Here is a 22,036-nt window from a genome sequence, read left to right on the forward strand (position 1 = left end):
TTTTCAAGTTCCACCGACAGTTGAAGGGAAAAGTAATTAGAAGAAAGAGCATCATGTTAACAGATTATACCTTTTCAAGGCATAACCTAGCATCCTTGAAATCAAGAACCACGAGAGCAAGTGCAGCAGTAATTGCAGTCCATAACATATTCAGACCCATAAGGAAAGCAATTAACATCCCTATTGTGACGAGGTAAACACATGACTTCCACAACATCCTTTTCGATCCCAAGGGCAAATCTTCATTTCCTTCTGAAGACTCTCCAGAAAATGCGTATGTTAGTCTCTCCTCTAATGCAGCATTGTGTGAAGTAGTGTCCATGTTCTCGTTTATGTTAGGAGGGCTTTGCTCATTTATAGCTTCCATTGTAGAATTACATTCCTGAGAACTTGAGGATGTACAACGTAACATAGTGGCTGGTGAAAAGGGATGAGAATTCAGGTCATCCTCTTTATGATGTTTTATAGCCGCATCCTCTTCATCTTTTGGAATAGATAGCAACCTCCAGTACATGCATATAAGAATTACACTGTTGGCAACAACTCCCAATAGCATTGCAGGGAGAATGCCCATTAGAAAATTCCTGAAAGATATCTTACTCTGAACAGCTATGACCAAGTTTTGGGGGTTGCCAATTGGAGTTGCTGAAGACCCAATATTCGCACTAGATGCCAGAGCAAGAAGGAAAGGATGAGGTGGGAGACTATGTTGCCTCGCAATTTTCAAAACAACCTCTATCAAAACTATGCAGGCGGTATCATTTGTGAAAAGCGCACTTGAAATGGCAGAAATCAGGCAGATTCGGAAAATTAAGTCCTTTGCTCCTTTACTCTTCCATGAGAGAAACTTTCCCAAGTACTTGAACATATCAGCCCTTTCGAGATAGACATTGACAAGCATTGTCCCAAAGAGGTGACCAAGTACTGAGAGATCAATTGCATTATATGCTTGATCTGGAGTTATGATTCGGAATATAACCATCAACATGGCCCCCAGGAGGGACCCTGCAATCCTCCCAATTGGTAGAAAAGGAACTGAGGGGAAAACTGCCAAAACCCAAAAGATTGCGAAAGCGAGGGAGCCTAGAACCACATTCATAGAAGTAGCCAAGGCCATTTTTTTGGCTTGGTAAGCCAAAAAACTCTACAGCTCCAAGGGCTCAATATGTTAATGAAATTCCACAGCTAATGGCACCTTACCATAAAACAACTAAAAATTAAATTTATGTGGAGAATACATCAAGCGCACTAACATGATAGAAAATTCATTGACAAGCTGCGATTAAAGAGCTGGATGGTAAAGACTAAGCTCAAAAAAATTCTAGGAAGATATGAATGCAAAGATGTTGCAGTTTCGATTACTCTATAGTTAATAAACTAACAAAGCATAAGCCCATGGTCAAGTAATACTAGAGATCGACAAGTTCAACTAGCACTAACAATCTAGATTTTTCCCGTTTCTTATTCTTTTATCTAGAACTGCTTAAGAGAAGAACCCAGGATTCATATTGAAAGCAAAATCTAGCCAAAATGAATTGTTTGAATTTTTCTGTTTCCAAGGCAGATCAAATATAGTATTGAAATAATTTATAAATTGTAATGAAATAATATTAAATAATTTATAAATATGAATAGTATTAAAATGGTTTATAAATAATAGTGAATAATTTATTAATAGTAATAAAGTTGACTAAAAATATCTGTATTTTCAAATAAAATAGTGTATAGATTCTTATTGTATGTAGCACTACTCATTCAAACAAGGCTCCTTGCTATTATTGCAGGTCATCTTCCAGCATACCCAAAAGATAAATCTCATTTCATTATACAGTTTAGATAAGATGAGATGAGATATTTTATTAAAAATTAAATAAATTATTATTATAATATAATTTTTTAATATTAGTTTTGTTTTGAGATTTGAAAAATTAAATTTTTTTATTATATTTTATATAAAAATTTGAAAATTTTATAATGATGAGATGAGATGAGATATTTTATTTTTATGTAATCAAATCAGCCCAAAATAGAGAGAGGGCATAGAGAGATCCACTAGAGATCGAAATCGGCTAGAGAGAGTAACCTGGGATGGATCGGAGTAGGAGAGAGTGGAATAGATGGAGAAGTACATGAAACTTTAAAGTGGGCAGATCTGGATCACTTGGAGAAGCAACAGAAAGGATGAACCGTGACCACAAACGTTGAAGACCCACAACGACCACGAACTGTGACGACGAATGGCAACGATGTAATACTCTTATATAAGAAATGGTGATGAACAGATGTAATGGAACAGGAACCATAAAATGAAAAATATATTGGATGGTAACCGTAAATGCTCCAAGGGAGCTCTCCTCCACCGAAACAATTCAAAAAAAGACAATGATGTGATGGGAAATGTTTAGGTCACCGCTGGTGGGGGCCACTACTTTTATTGTATACTTGTATACTTTTCAAATTTATTTTCTTTTGCAGACTACAATATTCAACTTGAGAGATACGAAATTTATTTATTAAATTAATATATTTTAATGGTCACAAATTTCGAACATAAACAAATTTTTAATTTTATTACATTGATATATTTTAATAAAAAATATTATCATCTTATAATATTATTATGGAAGATATTATAAAAAATTATATTTGAGTATAAGGTAATTTATAAATTACTAATATTATTAATAAATATATTTATAACTAAAAAAAATCATTAAAATACTATGTAATAATTGGTAGAACTCACATCTATTAACTGTCTAAAAAGTTAAAACTATCTCATCATCTTTGAATCTAAACGAAGTTAGATGTTTCACAATGATTTCACTAACGACTAAAGAGCTCAAAGTCAAAAAAGGCTGCCATTCCCATACGATATCCACAGGCTATGAAGCCCAATCCTGCTCGCCCAAATGAAGTCAGGTTGAACATAATCAACTTGATAAAACGTTCGGCAAAATATATCTTCTAACTAATTCAGTGAAAAATTTTGTTTAACTAATACAATAAGCGTCGCATTTTGCATGTTCTTCTTCCTTTCTCACATGGTACTCCTTGCTATCATTTCCACACCAATGAAAATTCTCCTCCACTTGATAAAGCCTGGACCACAAGAATGAGATAATGAATGCATGAATGATTCTTTTTGTCTTCAATCGGAAGGAACTTAGGTGGACAAGGATGTTTGGATGACAACTATACTACATACATACATACATACATACTTACATATATGTATGTATGTAGTAGTTGAATATTTGGGATGGATAATTAAGAAGGAAGAGGGGAGGCTAGGCTGGTAGATATATGGCTATTAGTTCAATTATTTAAAGGTGCTTTTATTCCGTCCTCTCAAGTCTATCCTTAACAACATTGTTAATATATTTCTTTTTTATTTTTTAATTTTAAAAAAATCATAAAGACACTAATAATAATTTTTTTTAATATTTTTAAAAAATTCAAATAAATTAGCAGTAATTTTGAATGAAATATTTGAAGGTCAACATAGCATTTTCATCATTTAATCTTCCATGTTCTGGTGGTATTTAATAATTTTTCAGTTCTTTCAACTTTAAAAAATTAATATAATTTTTTATAATATATTTCATAATAATATTATAAGATGATAATATTTTTATTAAAATATATTAATTTTAATAAAATTAAAAATTTATTTACGTTCAAAATTTGTGACGATTAAAATATATTAATTTAATAAATAAATTTAGTATCTTTGATTGAATATTGTAGTTTGCAAAAGAAAAAAATTTAAAAAGTATGAAACAATGGCAGCCTTTTTTTGACTTCTCTTTTGCGTCGGTGAAATCGTTATGAAACAACTCATCATTATCCTTTTTAATTATTTTTCGAATCCTGTGGAGGAGAGCTCCCGTGGAGCATTTATGGTTACTATTTAATATATTTTCCATTTCAAGGAAATTCCATTTGTTGACCACCATTTCTTACGCAAGAGTATTACATGGTCGCCGTTCGTCTTTACAATTTGTGGTCGTTGTGGGTCGTCACAGTTTGTGGTCGCAGTTTAACCCTGCTATTGTTTCTCCACAAGGTTCAAATATGCCCACTCTCAAGCCTCACGTACTTCTCCATCTGCCCCACTCTCACCTACTCCGATCTATCACAGGTTACTCTCTCTAGCCGATTTCGATCTCTGGTGGATTTCTCTATGCTCGCTCTCTGTTTTGTCTTTTGGATTTGCTGGAATATGACCTGCAATAATAGCATAGAGCCTCGTTTGAATGAGGGCTATAATTGCAGCACTTAATAAATCATGTTGTCCATAAAGCTGTGAATTATTACTTGCAACTCACCAGGAGATTAAAAGGTTAATTTTTAGAAGTTTTTCTTTTCAGCTTTTGTAAATGTATATATAAGAGTGATCCTTGTATCAATAAAAAACAGATCAATGAAATAAGATTTTCTCTGCATTGCTTGTTCATTTCGTTTTCCAATTTATGTTTTAACACATATCCTCGGTTCTTTTGGACACCGACTCCTGTGATTGTGGAGGAACCTTGATAAAATTCTTATTAATTTCTAAAATTGAAAGAGCTGAAAAATTATTAAATACCACTAGAACATGGACGATTAAATGATGAAAAATGCTATGTAGGCTCTCAAATATATCGTTCAAAATTACTGCTAATTTATTTGAATTTTTTTTAAAAGTTATTATTTGTGTATTTATGATTTTTTTAACATTAAAAAATAAAAATAAGATACACTAACAATATAGTTAAGGAAAGCCTTGAGAGGACGGAATAAAAGCACCTTTAAATAATTGAACCAATAGCCATATATCTGCCTGCCTCACATCTTCCTTCTTAATTATCCATCCCAAATATTCAACAACTAACTGCACACATATGTATGTATGTAGTTGTCATCCAAACACCCTTGTCCACCTAAGTTCCTTCCGATCGAAGACAAAAAGAGTCATTCACGGATCCATTATATCTCATTCTTGTGGTCAAGGTTTTCTCAATTGGAGAAGAATTTTCATTGGCGTGGGAATGATAGCAGGGTGTACTTTGTGAGAAAGGAAGAAGAATATGCAAAACGTGACCCTTAGTGTATTGGTTAAACAAAATGTTTCTTTCTATTTGTTAAACAGTGCATTTTGGATGTTTAGGAAGTATCACAATACCGTGCATTCTAGGTGTTTACAAAGTATTACAATATAGGTGATTTATACTAATCTAGGTTTTGTAGTTCTTTTAGTATTAAAGGGGCCGGAGAAGATGACAATGGATCATCTGAAAATTGTAAGATGCTTGTATAGTAAACAATCAAGTTTCCTCGATTAATTCTGATTCTTTCTTCAATAAAGATTTCCATGATTCTTTCTTTTTCATTCTTTGTTCTGCTACAATCTTTTTCACTCACTGATACTTAATAGAGGGGGTGACAAAGTTATGAACAACAAAGAGGTGTGGGGAGCTGCAACTAGGGTTAGAGGAGAACGTTGGGTCGTCAGCTTTGTCGAACGTTTTGTCAAGTTGATTATATTCCACCTGACTTCATTCGGGCCAGCACAGTTGGGCTTCACGGGCTAGTTGGGTCCATTTTATTTTTGCACAGTCCTTCCAGTCGAACTTTAAAATTCTAGTACTTCATAATAGCGACACAAACATGTGTTTTGATTTTGGGGTGGATTTACACACAGGTTCTTCATTGCTGGCAACACCTGGCTAAAAAGTAACTAACCTCTCGGTGACCTTTTTTATGCAAGTTGACCAACTTCATTCTTTAGGTCAATTAGTTCCAACTTTGATTATTTGAGAGTTGTGGCTTAATCACAATGCTGCAAATTTGAAGGCCAACTCAAACCTGCCTCAGTTATCATATGGAAAGTAACAAGATGGCTCCAAGAGTTGAATATAAACAACACGTTATTACTTTGAACTTGCTCAAGGTGCCTATACTTGAGGTGAAAGCTAAAAAGGCATTATTGGTTTCTTGGATGCCTCCTATGAGAGGTAGATTGAAACTCAATTTGGGTTGAGCCTCTAAAGGGTTGGAATCCTAGACTAGTTGTATGTGGTGGTATGATTCAAGATTCTCAAGATCTTTTTTATGTGGTTTTCCAGCAAGTTTGGGCATTGGCACTAACACCTATACTGATATTTCAACTTTATAGCTTGGACTTCTTATCTCCTGCAAGTTGAGCATCAATTATCACCTTACCATCCCACTTCCATTTTAAAATTGAACACATTTTTAGATAAGGAAATTTCCTTACAGATGGTCTTGCAAATATGAAGGCAGCAATCATAATGACTTTTTCTTTTCTATAGTCATGCTTCCAAAACTATCGATAGGTGTTTTTACACTTGATAAATGTGGTTTGCCTTCTTTAGGTGTAGATAGTTTTCTTTGTTTCTACATACCTTGTAAAAAGATGCCTAGATTAGTCCTATTAGCATACATCAAAGTAGGAGGTAGGAGATGAATACAAGATTAGTCCTATTAGGCGATTCCATTAAAAATGCTTTCTTTCTTTTAACTTTGGCCTAAAAGTTTCACTAGAATCTAATACATCCAATCCCAAAGTAGGAGGTAGGAGATGAATACAAGTTTTAACTTTTACACGCATATGACACTTGTCTAATTTTAAAAGTTGCAAATTATTTCAACTCCCTCTTTGTTCAGTTCAGAGGTTGAATGTAGGCATGTGCATAAAAGGCCTTATGTCAATCCATCCGCAAGATCCGATATCACCTACTTGAAAAAAGTCGAGTTCATCGGATCAAGTTGAATAACGGGTTGGCTACACCTAATATTGGTTGAAACCGATCACCGAGTAATATGTTTTGAATTGAGTTCTTCTTATCAAAACCTAGCCAACTCTCAGTTCATCATCTCCATTCTTCATCTATTATACGCTGGTAAGGGATGAAGGAAGAGGTAAATTGGCTGCAACATGAAGGGAAACCTTGGGATCTAACTAGGAATGTAACCGAAGTGAAGAGGCGATCTGGAAGCTAAGTGCAAGAGGGCTTATACTCCAAGTGGGCTTGGGCCCTTTGAAGGGCTTAGGCCATTTTATCATTTATCTTTCATATTGTTTTACTTGCTTTGTATTGAAGGCTCACGAGCCCAGTTGTAAGAAACTCTAATCTAGCTAAATACACAAGGGGGAAACAGGAAGAGGCATCTAGAGCATTTTCTAAATCCTGTGAAGGAGAGCTCCCCTCGAGGAGAGCATTTATCATTACTATTCAATATATTTTCCATTTTAATCAATTTCCTAGCCATTACATCTGTTCATCACCATTTCTTATACAAGAGTATTACAAGTGGTATCTAGAGCCCAAGATCCTCCCTCATTACCCATGGTCGAAGGTAAACGTCTAACTCAATTGTAGGAAGGTTTTCATGCCCTCAAGAAGACCACCGAATCGCATATGAAAATTTCTAAAGCTCAGTTCAAAGTTGTTGAAGTGGAGATGATGACTATGTAGCATTAGATGGAGGCTATGATACAGCAATTTTTGGCCCTAGCAACAGATCTGAAAACACAACATAATCAATAGTCAGGAGTCCAAACAGAAGATGGTAATTCCAGCATAAATGCTATGATGATTCCTTACACTATTGAGATTCACCCCAAGGCAATCCCTTTGGACTTCCCTACATTCCAAGGTGAGGATCCTCTTGGTTGGCTTTATAAAGTAAATTGGTTCTTTAATTTCCATACAACACCCCCACAACACCATATGCATTTGATTTCATTCCACATGGAGGGCAAGACCCTAGTCTGGTTTCAAGATATGGATGAGTCAGGATCCTTGACAAGTTTGGAGGAATTTGTGAAGGTATTTGTTTTGGACCTAATTGTTACAATAATCTGATTGAATAGTTGACGCGTTTGTGACAACTTGGTACAGTGGATTTTCAGGCCCTGTCTAATAGACTATGGGGCCTATCCGAGCAGTACAAGTTACGCTACTTTTTAATTGGCTTAAGAGATGAGATTCGAATCACTGTTAGGATGTTTAATCCACGCACCCTCATTATTGCATATAGCCTTACAAAAGTTTAGGAGGAAAATGTCTCCCTCAATTCCTTGGCCACAATACTCCCAGCCAACTTCCATAAAAGCCAATACAACCCTCTTCCCAACCCCATCCCTAAAAACCAAAAAAACCAAAAAAACCAAAACCCAGCCATTGTTTCTGACCAAAAAATATCCCAAGACAAAATGAAAGAAAGGAGACAATTAGGATTTTGTTATAATTGTGACGAAAAATGGAGTCTGGGTCATTGCTGCCAAAACCCAAAGCTGTATTTGATTGAGGAAATTGAGGGGAATACTGAGGAGATGGCTATGAATTTAAGTGTATTGGAGACTAAGGAGGAAGGGACAAATATGGTCGTGACTGGCAACCAGCCAAAAATTTCTTTGCATGCACTTCTAGGGTCTAACAGCCTTAAGACCTGTGCATATCAAAGGGAGGTGTTAATGTCATGTTTGGTACGCCTTTGGGCGAGGCTCATCTGGGGCTCGGGGCCTTTCTTGTTACCTGCACATGCCATGTCGTGGATTCCTAACAAGGTGGCATGTTGCTTTTTTCATGGTAAATGGAGATTGGGTGCTCTCCTACCTGGCCAGTTGGCTTGACCCGCTTTCTCCCGAGGCTGGGAATCTCATAGATAAGCTGTCTTGAGTCAAATGGGCCTTAGCCTAGCCTTGGTCCAGACACCGCATCCACTTGGGTTAGGTTAATACTTTTGGGGAAAAAACCCCCCAACAGGAGGATTCGGAGTCATTGGGTGATTATTTCAGTAGATTCAGGGAGTACACACAACTTCCTTGACCCAGTAGTATTAAATCGTGCCCCATTACCAGTTATTGAAGATGAGAAAGTAAGGGTAAAAATAGCAAATGGTGATCAAGTGGATAGTATGGGCAAAGTGTTGGGTGTGAATTTGAACATTCAATGGGTGCAGTTTAGTGTGGATATGTACGTGTTACTCTTGGCGGGGCGTGACATGGTTTTAGTGATACATTGGTTGCAAATGCTAGGATCTATACTATGGAACTTTACTGAACTTAAATTTAATTTACACATAATCATCATGCTATTAAGTTACAAGGCCGGAGTGGACATACCTAGATTGAAGAAGGCATAGTTCAAAAGCTCAACCAAACCGTGAATAAAAGAGTATTGTTGCAGTTGGTTGAAGTGACTCACTCAAAAATGAGTAGCACAAAGGCTATCCCAAGTGCAGGAAGATGTCGTGTAATAATTAGGAATAAATTCCTAAATTGTTTCCTCATGGAAAGTTACTTAAAATCAAACTCATTTAAAATGGTGAAAATATTCACAAAGAGAAAAATAAAAATGATGGTATGTGCAATGGATGGAAGAGTGCAACAAGAATAGAAAAAGGGCACTAGTCATGGACTAGATTCATATTTTTAGATTTTTGAGTGTCGAAATGAAATGTAAAAGACTAACAAATTGAAATTATCAATCAAAGAGTCAACTAAACTGAACAATCTTAATTAATCTAAAAATTAAATAATGAAACTGAAATTATTTAAGTCCTATTTAAACTTTAATCAATCTAATATGCAATTGAACTAAGAAATTAATAAAACTAAGCTAAGATTAAACTAGATTTGAAAGTAATTGATAAAATACAAACTGAAAATTGGAAAGTCCCAAAACTAAGATTCAAGAATTCATCCTTCTATTCAAATCACAAATTCTCAAAATTAATCCATAACAATTGTAATCACTATTAAATGAAAGTTTAAAGAAGTGAGAAAAATAAATAACACGAAATAAGTAAATAGCAAATAAATTGCCCAAACTTCTAAGCCAAAAATCTCAAAATTATTCCATAAACTTTAAACTGAAGTTAAATAAAAATAGAGAATGAAAAGTCTGGACGAAAACTCTCCTTCACCATTCAGTTGAAATCCAAAGCATAAAAGAACCAACTTCTCACATATCACTCTTGAAAATTAATCTCCAAACCTTTTATGAAAACTCTAGAACAACTCTTTACCCCATGAAACTGACTAACACACTTGCAAGAAATTAAGGCAGTACACTTAATGAAAACTCTAGAACAACTCTTTACTCCATGAAATCGACTAACACACTTGTAAGAAATTAGGGCAGCACACTTAATTAAAAACTCTAGAACAACTCTTTACTCCATGAAACCGACTAACACACTTGAAAGAAATTAAGGCAACACACTTAATGAAAAACAAAATTCCCCTAGTCCCAATGTTTCCACCCCTTTAAATGCACCATCGCCTCATCACTTTAATCATGCCGACTTTCTCTTCCAGCCTTTCACACGTTTTTGCCAACTCATATGCATCAACTTCCTCTTCATTTAATAACCGGACCACTTTCCAGCCTTGCACACGTTTCAGCCAACTCCATGCATCAACTTCCTCTTCATTTAATAATCGGACCACTTTCCAGCCTTGCCCACGTGTTATGCAGCTCAAATGCATCAACTTCCTCTTCATTTAATAATTGGACCACTTTCCAGCCTTGCCCACGTGTTATGTAGCTCAAATGCACCATCTTTCCCTTCATTTCTTCCGTGGGATCCAGCTGTGGGGTTCACTTGGAATCAAAGTGAATGGAATTAAATTCATTGATGCAAGACCACTTGAAGTGAACATGTTGTGTTTTTGGAAAGAAATGTCAAGGTGAGTCACGGTGGGTGCTATTGCTTCTCAATGATTTCTCTTTTTTTTTTTTTTTCTTTCATCATGCACATCACAATCGGACCACTTTCCTCCAACCTCACCAAATGACTTGAGTAGTGCATGCCTTTTCCTCTTGTGAAGATGCAATTCTATTGTCCAAAAGATATAATACAATGGGTCCATATGTTTCCCACCATTTAATCTTTTGTCAATAGAAAATACTAATGTCCCCACATGTTGCTTCTTCTTGCCAAGATGCATAGCAGCTTTAATAGTCCATGTGAATGTGCTTTCCTCCCCACGTGTTGCTTATTTTGAAGTGGACCCTTGATATAACATGAAGAGCAAGGTATGGTGATGAATGTGCATGTCAAGAATTATTGCATAATTATGTCATAGTTGTAAAATTAAGCATAAACATGATATCAATGATTTAAAAATCACAACTCGTATTTATTCTTATTAACCATTTTTCCATCTAAAATCAATAATAATGTCACGAAGAATTTAAAATACATTGGTTTTAAATAGCTAAAATATGTAATATTTCAGCTCAATCATGAAGCAACACCAAAAGAACCTGAAACTGATCACAAACAACCAATTCTTGAGCCATTTCAGCTTTTACTTAACCAATACATAGAAATATTCACCACCTTAACTTGCCTACTGATGGCTTGCAAAATTTCATATTGCAGATTTTACAAGTTCGCTCGAGCGGAGGCTTTTGGCCGCTCGAGCGAATTCAGGCAGATTCAAACGCTCGACTGCCGCTCGACAGGGAGCTCGAGCGGGTTGCTGAAAAACGAAGATCGCTCGAGTAGAGACATTGGCCGCTCGAGCGAAATCAGGCAGAGTCGAACGCTCGATGTGCGCGCGATAGGACGCTAGAGTGAAATCAGGCAGAGTCGAACGCTCGACGCGCGCTCGACACCCCGCTCGAGCGAACATCGTATTTTGACAGATTTTAGGTTTTCCGCCGTGGGACCATATAAAAGCCATTTTTCACTCTAGAGCCGCGAGTTTTTGACTGGAGAACACTCTTTGGGAGAGAAAAACATAGCTAGAGGGATTCAAATCATTTGTTTTGGAGACGGAATTCCAATTTATTGCACGTACGTTGGATTCATACACGAGCACGGACGGGAGAAAGGCGTTGAATCGTTCCCTTGAGCTTTTGACGACCAGTTGAGGCTGCAAGGAGGATTTTTCAGTGTTTATTTTCTTCTTCCCATCTTCTCAGAACAATTATGGTGAATTCGTTTATGTTGAATTCCAATTCTAGCATGAGCTAAATTTTCTTCTTTCTAGGAAAACGATGTAACCTAATTCCGAACTATGCTTGTTTGTCCATGCTAATTTAATGCAATTCTCTCTTTGTTTATCTGATTTATTCTGAGTTTAATGCTTCTAATTAACTGGCCATTGATTAGATGATTATTAATCTTGTGATTTGCTATCGAAAGAGGGAATCATAGGGTAGATCTTGGATATTTCAGCATAGGTAAGTATAGAGATCGAAAGACTTGTATGAACCTGTGTAGTAATTAAATCATTGGTCTTATTGCGTTCTTAATTATTTAATTTGCATACTCTTGTGTGAATTGATAAACTAGAATCAATTCCAATTGACTATCGAAAGAGGCTTTTGGATGAATTAGAGATTTGCTAATAGACAAAAGAGGTTTAAGTTAAATTAGCTGGATGAGAAAAGCATAGTGAAGAATTATGGTGAAATCGATTTCCTAGAAGTTTTCTTCCCCTTTGAATTTGATCTTTGAAAGTCAGTTTTATTTTCTTTGCTTATTTCTCTTGAGTTGATCTAAGTTTATTTGCAACTACAAAAACCTTAGCGATTCTTCTAGATAAAATTGAGATTAGTATAATTTTGGTATTTGGCAAGAGTAAGGTACCAATCCCTGAGGACGATACTCTACTTATTACTTTACTATAAAACTACGATACTGGGCACTTGCAGTTTTGCACCGGTCAAGTTTTTGGCGCCGTTGCCGGGGATTGGTTTATTCTTATTCTTTTTGTCAATATCGATACAAAGTAATCTTGGTTTTAATTTAGAATTTTGTTTTAATTTGTTCTACAGGTGTGTTTTTGACGTTGGATGCGCCGTGCTAGATCTCGTGATATTATTCCTGTTGATCCGGAGATTGAAAGAACTCTTAGATCACTAAGAAGAAATAAGATACTAGCCATGGCTGAAGAAGATCGTGAGGTACTACCACGCACCTTGAAGGACTATGTACGGCCAGTTGTGAATGGAAATTACTCGAGCATAATGCGCCAGCCAATCAATGCCAACAACTTTGAGCTCAAACCAGCTTTGATTAGCATGGTGCAGCAGGCTCAATTCAGTGGATCACCACTTGATGATCCCAATATTCACTTGGCTATGTTCTTGGAGATTTGTGACACTGTGAAGATTAATGGTGTTACTGAAGACACCATTAGACTGAGATTGTTTCCCTTCTCTTTGAGGGACAAGGCTAGAGGTTGGCTACAATCTCTACAACCGGGAAGCATCGTTAGTTGGCAGGACATGGCTGAGAGGTTTCTTGCTAAATTCTTTCCTCCTGCCAAAACAGCCCAACTCAGGAGTGAGATTGGCCAATTCAAGCAAAATGATTTTGAGTCACTCTATGAAGCATGGGAAAGGTATAAGGACTTGATTCGACGTTGCCCACAACATGGATTGCCAGATTGGTTGCAAGTTCAGATGTTCTATAATGGGTTAAATGGGCAAACTCGAACTATAGTTGATGCTGCTTCTGGTGGAACTTTGATGTCGAAGACAGCTGAAGGTGCTACTGCACTTTTGGAGGAAATGGCCTCAAACAACTATCAATGGCCAACTGAGAGGACTTTGGCTAAGAAGGTAGCTGGAATTCATGAATTGGAGCCGATAGCAGCTCTTTCCGCTCAAGTAGCTACTCTATCTCATCAGATTTCAGCCTTGACAACTCAAAGGATACCACAAAGTACAGAATATGTTGCATCCACAAGCATGATAGTTCCAAGCAATGAGGCGAGTCAAGAGCAAGTTCAATATGTCAACAATCGGAACTACAACTATCGTGGTAATCCTTTGCCAAATTACTATCATCCAGGGCTTAGAAATCATGAGAATTTTTCATATGGAAATACGAAGAATGTGTTGCAACCTCAACCTCCCCCAGGATTTGATAGCCAACCAAGCGAGAGGAAGATGTCACTTGAGGATGCCATGGTTTCCTTTGTTCAGGAGACCAATGCAAGGTTTAAAAAGACTGATTCACGGTTGGACAACATTGAGACTCATTGTAACAATATGGGAGCTGCTATAAAGAATATTGAAGTGCAAATTGGGCAACTAGCCACTACCATCAATGCCCAACAAAGAGGAGCTTTTCCCAGCAACACTGAAGTGAATCCAAAGGAACAATGCAAGGTCATCACACTTAGGAGTGGAAAAGAAATAGAGAGGTCACCATTGAAGGAGAGCAAGTCCACCCCTACAGCTGTGAACATTGGCCAAAGCAAGAATAAAGTAGAAGAAGAGGAGATTGTCAATGATACACTAGAGGAGACCGACTTGCCTCCTACAATTTCATTTCCTGACAATCCTCCTATTCTTGCTCCTCTACTTCCTTACCCTCAGCGTTTTCAAAAGCAAAAACTAGATAAGCAATTTTCTAAGTTTTTGGATATTTTTAAGAAAATTCACATTAATATTCCTTTTGCAGATGCCTTGGAACAAATGCCAAATTATGTCAAATTCCTGAAGGACATCATTTCCAAGAAGAGAAGGTTGGAGGAGTTTGAAACAGTGAAGCTTTCTGAAGAATGCAGTGCCATTCTTCAAAAGAAATTGCCTCAAAAATTGAAAGATCCGGGGAGTTTCACTTTGCCTTGCACTATTGGAAATTCATTTTTTGATAAAGTGTTATGTGATCTTGGTGCTAGCATTAATCTTATGCCACTTTCTGTTTGCAGGAAACTAGGACTTGAAGAGATGAAGCCTACAACAATTTCTTTGCAACTAGCGGATCGGTCCATCAAGTATCCATGGGGAATCATAGAAGACGTATTGGTAAAAGTAGATAAATTTATCTTCCCTGCTGATTTTGTGGTGTTAGACATGGAAGAAGATGAAGAAGTCCCACTAATTCTTGGTCGACCATTCTTGGCCACGGGACGAGCTTTGATTGATGTTCAAAAGGGTGAGTTAACATTGAGAGTGAACAAGGAAGAAGTTATGTTCAACATTTACCAAGCCATGAGAATTCCAGAAGAGCCAAGCACTTGTTTTCGGATTGATGACATTAAGCAATGTGAAGAAAAGGCCTTTAAAGAAGATGCACCAGCCAATCACCTAGAACGAGCCTTGCAGCAAGATACATCACTTAGCAATGAAGTGGAGAGGAACTGTACTCTTATTCCTCTTAGAGATCCCGATTGAGGAAGATTGAAAAGTCTGGCTGTAGACTTTAAAACAAGCGCTTATGGGAGGCAACCCATAGATCTATCTTTCACTCTTTCATTTATTTTATTATCTTTGTTTATTTAAGTATTAATAAATTGGTTTTTGATGCAGGTTTATTTAGCAAGAATAAAGAGCTGGAAAATTTAAAAACCTCGGAAGGTTCACCATGAAACCAGGGAAGTTCCTTTATTTCTTCAATCCTTTTTACTTTTGCATCACAATGAGGACATTGTTTAGTTTAAGTTTGGGGGTGTAAACTCCTATAATTATTTGATCCTCTTGTTTTCTAAGTCTTGGGTTGTTGATGGGTTGTTTGAGTCTCTTACCAAGCATGCATTGGAGTAAGATTGAATTCTCTATGACTCTGAAATTTGTGATTGAAGATGGTTTTGAGAAAAATTTTCAAAAATTTCTTTTATGTCAAGTGAAGTTTTGTGGGTACTTTGGTTTAAATCTTTGACCTTGAACACAATTGAGCACATAGTCGTTTTTCTCTTATTCCATTTTGCTTATGAAGAGAAGAAGTTGAATTAATTGAAAGAGGGAGGTTCGATTTTGCTTTGCTCTAGAATCCGTTGATGGGTCCTTGAGACGAAATCCTAGTCGAGACCTAATATTAGAGAAATGATCTAGGCATTTCTTTGGCATAACCAAAAAGCTTTCCCAGCCGTCCTAAATGTCATGCCATCATTACATGGTGTGTTTCCATAGTCAACCCCCTTGAGCCTTCATGAGCCTTTATTGATTCTTTAAACTACATAAACCATGCCCGCTCTAAGCCTGAAAAACAATGAATCTACCGTTAATAGTTTGAGAAAATACTTTGGTGGAGAGTTACTTTTAAAAGAGAAAATTGGTTACATGATGAAACGTATTATGTTTGCTCTGTTTGATCAAAGAAAAAGAAGAAGAAGAAAGGAAGTGATAAAAATTAAAAAAAAAAAAAAAAAAAAAAAAAAAAAGAAAAGAAAAAGAAGTCGCCAAGCGGAAAGTGAATTACCTCAAATTTTGTTAAGGGAAGTGTTGGTATTACATCAGTGATTACAGCAATAATAATGCCACAAGTATGAGCATATTGCCAAGAAAGAGCTATGATTTGAATCATGTGAGTTTCTCTTTTAATGTTCTTTTCACTAAGTATTTTCCCAGTTTGATCTAATTTCCCATATCCAGTTCTTTCTTAACCCTCACCCTGTGGCCTATCATTACAACCTTAATAAAGACCTTTTGATCTTTGATTTTGGTGTTGACTACATTAGTGGAGAGGATTTCTGAAAATTGGACTTATGGGGTTAAGTTTTAAGAGAATTCTTCTGATTTTGGTTGTTCTACTTTTATCTGAGTTTGCAGGTGGTTTGAGGTTAAATTGACTATATCACACACACACTCAAGGTCTTAGCTTTAGGTTGAAGTAAACGCCTAACTCTTGCTTGACAAATTGTAAAATTTTTGATTGATTTTCTTGCTATCTTTGATGTTAAAAGAGTAAGATACTAGAGATGAAATCTAAATTCATAAAAGCTTGGTGAATGATGATACTTCTCTTTGGGGTCGAGTTGATATTGCCTAAACTATCATTTGTTTTTCTTTTTGTTTGAGGACAAACAAAGTTGTAAGTTTGGGGGTATTTGATGGCTTGCAAAATTTCATATTGCAGATTTTACAAGTTCGCTCGAGCGGAGGCTTTTGGCCGCTCGAGCGAATTCAGGCAGATTCAAACGCTCGACTGCCGCTCGACAGGGAGCTCGAGCGGGTTGCTGAAAAACGAAGATCGCTCGAGTAGAGACATTGGCCGCTCGAGCGAAATCAGGCAGAGTCGAACGCTCGATGTGCGCGCGATAGGACGCTAGAGTGAAATCAGGCAGAGTCGAACGCTCGACGCGCGCTCGACACCCCGCTCGAGCGAACATCGTATTTTGACAGATTTTAGGTTTTCCGCCGTGGGACCATATAAAAGCCATTTTTCACTCTAGAGCCGCGAGTTTTTGACTGGAGAACACTCTTTGGGAGAGAAAAACATAGCTAGAGGGATTCAAATCATTTGTTTTGGAGACGGAATTCCAATTTATTGCACGTACGTTGGATTCATACACGAGCACGGACGGGAGAAAGGCGTTGAATCGTTCCCTTGAGCTTTTGACGACCAGTTGAGGCTGCAAGGAGGATTTTTCAGTGTTTATTTTCTTCTTCCCATCTTCTCAGAACAATTATGGTGAATTCGTTTATGTTGAATTCCAATTCTAGCATGAGCTAAATTTTCTTCTTTCTAGGAAAACGATGTAACCTAATTCCGAACTATGCTTGTTTGTCCATGCTAATTTAATGCAATTCTCTCTTTGTTTATCTGATTTATTCTGAGTTTAATGCTTCTAATTAACTGGCCATTGATTAGATGATTATTAATCTTGTGATTTGCTATCGAAAGAGGGAATCATAGGGTAGATCTTGGATATTTCAACATAGGTAAGTATAGAGATCGAAAGACTTGTATGAACCTGTGTAGTAATTAAATCATTGGTCTTATTGCGTTCTTAATTATTTAATTTGCATACTCTTGTGTGAATTGATAAACTAGAATCAATTCCAATTGACTATCGAAAGAGGCTTTTGGATGAATTAGAGATTTGCTAATAGACAAAAGAGGTTTAAGTTAAATTAGCTGGATGAGAAAAGCATAGTGAAGAATTATGGTGAAATCGATTTCCTAGAAGTTTTCTTCCCCTTTGAATTTGATCTTTGAAAGTCAGTTTTATTTTCTTTGCTTATTTCTCTTGAGTTGATCTAAGTTTATTTGCAACTACAAAAACCTTAGCGATTCTTCTAGATAAAATTGAGATTAGTATAATTTTGGTATTTGGCAAGAGTAAGGTACCAATCCCTGAGGACGATACTCTACTTATTACTTTACTATAAAACTACGATATTGTGCACTTGCAGTTTTGCACCGGTCACCTACCATCCACCCGTTCGCATGACCATGCCATTAACCTCCAACCAAAGACCCAACCTGTTTTTGCCCGACCTTATCGCTACTTGATTGAGCTGAAATATTGCATATTTTAGCTATTTAAAACCAATGTATTTTAAATTCATCATGACATTATTATTGGTTTTAGATGGAAAAATAGTTAATAAGCATAAATACGAGTTGTGATTTTTAATTGATTAATATCATGTTTATGCTTAATTTTATAACTATAATTTAATGAGACAATATTTCCTCACATATATAGTTTATTTGTGATAATCTATTTTTCTTTTAATTTATTTTTGAGTATTATTTTTATTTTCAGTTCAAATAAAATTCACATGATCAAATAAAAGTCCGATATCAATCCTCAGGAAGCTAAGATAAATTGGTGGATTGAGGCCATGTATAAAAAACGAAGAAACATGTGTGGAAAAGGGAAGAGGGAGCCGCATGATTAAAGAGAAAGCTAAGATAAATAAAGGCAGCAATCGGTTGAGAGATCATCCGTGATTGAAGAAAGGCAGCAATGGAGGAGAACAATTGATGTGGGGCTGTTGTGTTGAACGTGTAGCCTTTATTAGTTAATTATCCTAAGATGAAGAGAGAATGGAGTCGGTTTGGCTGAAAGTGAATGCATGAATATAGAAAGGGTGAGAAAAAGTGAGTAGAGAGGGAGAGTAATGAGTGGAAGAGCTGAACCCACCTCATTAAAGAAAAGAAAGAATGCTGGAATTGAGGAATTTAGCTGGAACATTCAGACTCATTCGGACAACATGCAGACCACTTCTTTTGGACAGCACTCCACTCACACGAAGCACTCAACAAACCATCATTCGGACAGCTTAACAAAGCACATGCAGACCACTTCTTTTGGACAGCACTCCACTCACACGAAGCACTCAACAAACCATCATTCGGACAGCTTAACAAAGCACATGCAGACCACTTCTTTTAGAACATGCAACTCACACAGCCACATGCAGGACCATTCGGAAAGCAGCTCACACAACACCATGCATGGACAGCAAGAACTCCAATCAAACATGCAACACAGCAGCTTTCAAGAAAAAACACATGCAATGAGATCATTCGGACCATGCATCCAGAACATGCACATGGATCGGACAGAAAAATGCATGCAGCAACAAGTTTCACTTGGACAGCAAAGCAGACCACTCGGAAGCAATCATCACTCAACTCACAACTTTGCAACAAAACACATGCAGCAGCAGACAACAAGCAGACCATTCGGTCAGCAGCAGCACATGCACAGCAGAAAGAAGCTTTCGGATCACAACTTTGCAGCAAAACACACGACAGCAGCACATAACTCACACATGCACAAGTGCAGCAAAGGATTCACACGGACAACACACATTCAGCTTGCACATGCAATGAACACACCAATCACAGCTATAAAAGGAAGAAGAAGGGGGGAATTCGGGCAGTAGCTTAGTTTAGTTTTTTTTGTTATGCTTTTCATTCAGACTTAGGAGTGGAAGGAAGTTTGTTTTTCTGTTTCTTTGTTTTCTCATTCGGGGGAGGAAGGTGGTAGCTGACTTTTGTGGAGTCCTTCGGGATAGCAGTAGGGGACTTAGGAGTGGAGAGGAGTTGAACTTTCTGGTTTTTCTTTTATTCTCATTCGGACAGCAGTAGGAAGGTTGTTTTATTTTCCGTTTTCTTTGTTTTCTCATTCGGCTACAGCAGAGTTTTAAGTTTGTTTATTTTCTGTTTTCTTTGTTTTCTCATTCGGACAGCAGTTGTTTACTTGTTCAGTTGTTTACTTGTTCAGTTGTTTACTTGTTTGTTTGGTGGTAGTTGTTTTAGGAGTTTAGTTGTATTATTTGTTTTTACTTTCCATTTAGAAGCTAGTTGGTTTCGGACAGAGTTCTAGTTTTTTTTGTTACTCAAGTTATTTTCTGTTTTGGAAGAAGCAGTTTTCAGTTTTGAGTTTTTGTTTTCTTAATTTATTTTCTGTTTAGTTTCAGCAGCAAGTTTCAGTTTTCTTAACATCAAGTTTATTCCTTACAATTCCTGTTTTTATTTAATTTCAGTTCAATGTCTTTTATTTTTCCTTTCACCTTTAATTTCTGTCTATTTAAATTACTGTCATTTATTTTTCCTTGCACCTTTAATTCCTCTATTTAAATTAATGTCATTTATTTTTCTTTCTCCTTTAAATTTCAGTCTATTAATTTCAGCAATTTTAATTTACTTTCTTGCATTTTAATTCCTTACATTTCATCGCTGCACTTAAATCCAACAAACAAACATGAATCTGGTCCACGACCAGTAAATTTTGATTTTCATTGCACTTCTCCATCCATTGTACATATCATCCTCTTATTTTCTCTTTGTGAAGTTTTTTACATTTTTCAACAAGTTTAATTTTAAGTAACTTTCCCTGAGGAGACGATCTAGGAATTTATTCCTAATTATTACACGACATCCTCCTGCACTTGGGATAGCATTAGTGCTACTCATTTTTGAGTGAGTCACTACTTATAGTTTCAAAAAGATGAAATCAAGAATATCGTGGAGTTATTAGAATAAGGATAATTATACCAAGCCAAAGTCCCTACTCATCCTTGGTGTTGCTGGTCCATAAAGCTGACGGTACATGGAGACTATGTGTTGAAAACCGAGCCCTCAGCAACGTCACCATTAAGGATAAATATCCTATCCCAGTTATGGAGGAGCTACTGGATGAGCTGCATAAGGCCCAAGTATTTACTAAACTTAACTGATAGTCGGGTTATCATCAAATTCGAGTTAAACCAAAGGACATTCACAAGACTACATTCAGAACACACAAGGGTCACTACAAGTTCTTGGTTATACTTTTTAGCTTAACCAATGCACCCTCTACATTTCAGAGTTTTATGAACCAAGTCCTTAAGTCTTTCCTTCTTAAGTTCGTTTTGGTCTTTTTTTTTTTTTAAATGATATTCTCATTTATAGCATGGATGAGCTGCCTACCTGACTCACTTGAGGCTCACTCTTGAAAAGTTGAGGGAAAATCAACTTTGTGCTAAGTTCAGCAAATGTAGTTTCTGCTGTGTAGAAATATCTTATTTGGGGCATGTCATTTCTGCCCATGGAGTAAAAGTAGATCCTGGGATGATACGGGCCATGATAGAATGGCCCACTCCTCCCTCCCTTAAGTCCTCAAGAGGTTTTCTAGGCTTCACGGGCTATTATTGGAGATTTATCAAGGGCTATGGGTCCATTGCGGCCAAGCTAAAGAATCTGTTGAGAAATGATAATTTCAAATGGGATGTGGAGGCTTATTGGGCTTTTGACCAACTAAAAGCTGCATTGACACATCCACTAGTTTTAGCTTTACCTAACTTTCAATCTCCATTTATTGTTGAGTGTGATGCCTTTGGTGAGGCCATGGGTGCAGTTTTGCTGCAAGGTGGAAGGTTGTCGGCATTTTGTAGCCAAGCCTTGAAAGGGAAATTATTGTTGCTGTCCACTTACAAAAAAGAACTCTTGGCACTTGTTTCGACATTAAAAAAATGGCAGCCTTATTTACTAGGTCATTCCTTTGTGGTGGATTTGGTGCATAGTAGCCCTATGGGAGGACATTTGGATTTTGATAGAACCATGTACAGGCTGAAACATGACTTCTACTGGCCAGGTTAGAAAACTTATGTTGGAAATTTTTTAAAAGGTCATGAAACATGTCAAACAGTGAAGGTCGACAACACACTCCCAAGTGGCTTACTATAGCCCTTACCACCCCTTTATTACTCTATAGTGTATTTAAAATTTTTATTATGTCCTTAGTCATTAAGAAAAAATTGAAAAATAATACAACTTCACTAATAGTCACTTCCTTAACTTTTAAGTAAAAGAAAGTAATAAAAAATACTAAAAC

General features: G+C 36.6%; 1 protein-coding gene and 1 non-coding gene across 5 annotated transcripts in view; both read right to left on the minus strand.

Moving 5' to 3' along the window:
• LOC122313142 (silicon efflux transporter LSI2-like) overlaps positions 1 to 22,036 on the minus strand; it is a 47,455-nt gene that overhangs the window by 2,679 nt on the left and 22,740 nt on the right. The window contains exons 1-2 of one of the 4 annotated variants that reach the window (XM_043127891.1): positions 2,084 to 2,233; positions 71 to 1,195 (exon numbers count right to left, since the gene is read on the minus strand). In XM_043127891.1, coding sequence (XP_042983825.1) covers positions 71 to 1,117 — 1,047 coding nt within the window. In that variant the 5' untranslated portion in view covers positions 1,118 to 1,195; positions 2,084 to 2,233. Of the gene's footprint in view, positions 1 to 70; positions 1,653 to 2,083; positions 2,234 to 22,036 lie in introns of those variants that run through there. The other 3 variants (XM_043127892.1, XM_043127889.1, XM_043127890.1) reach the window with 3 other exon arrangements.
• LOC122314620 lies at positions 13,308 to 13,414 on the minus strand. Its single transcript, XR_006243835.1, has one exon. It is a non-coding gene; the product is annotated as a small nucleolar RNA R71 (small nucleolar RNA).

This window comes from Carya illinoinensis, chromosome 6, assembly GCF_018687715.1.
Source record: "Carya illinoinensis cultivar Pawnee chromosome 6, C.illinoinensisPawnee_v1, whole genome shotgun sequence".
In the NCBI taxonomy this organism is placed as follows: Eukaryota; Viridiplantae; Streptophyta; class Magnoliopsida; order Fagales; family Juglandaceae; genus Carya; species Carya illinoinensis.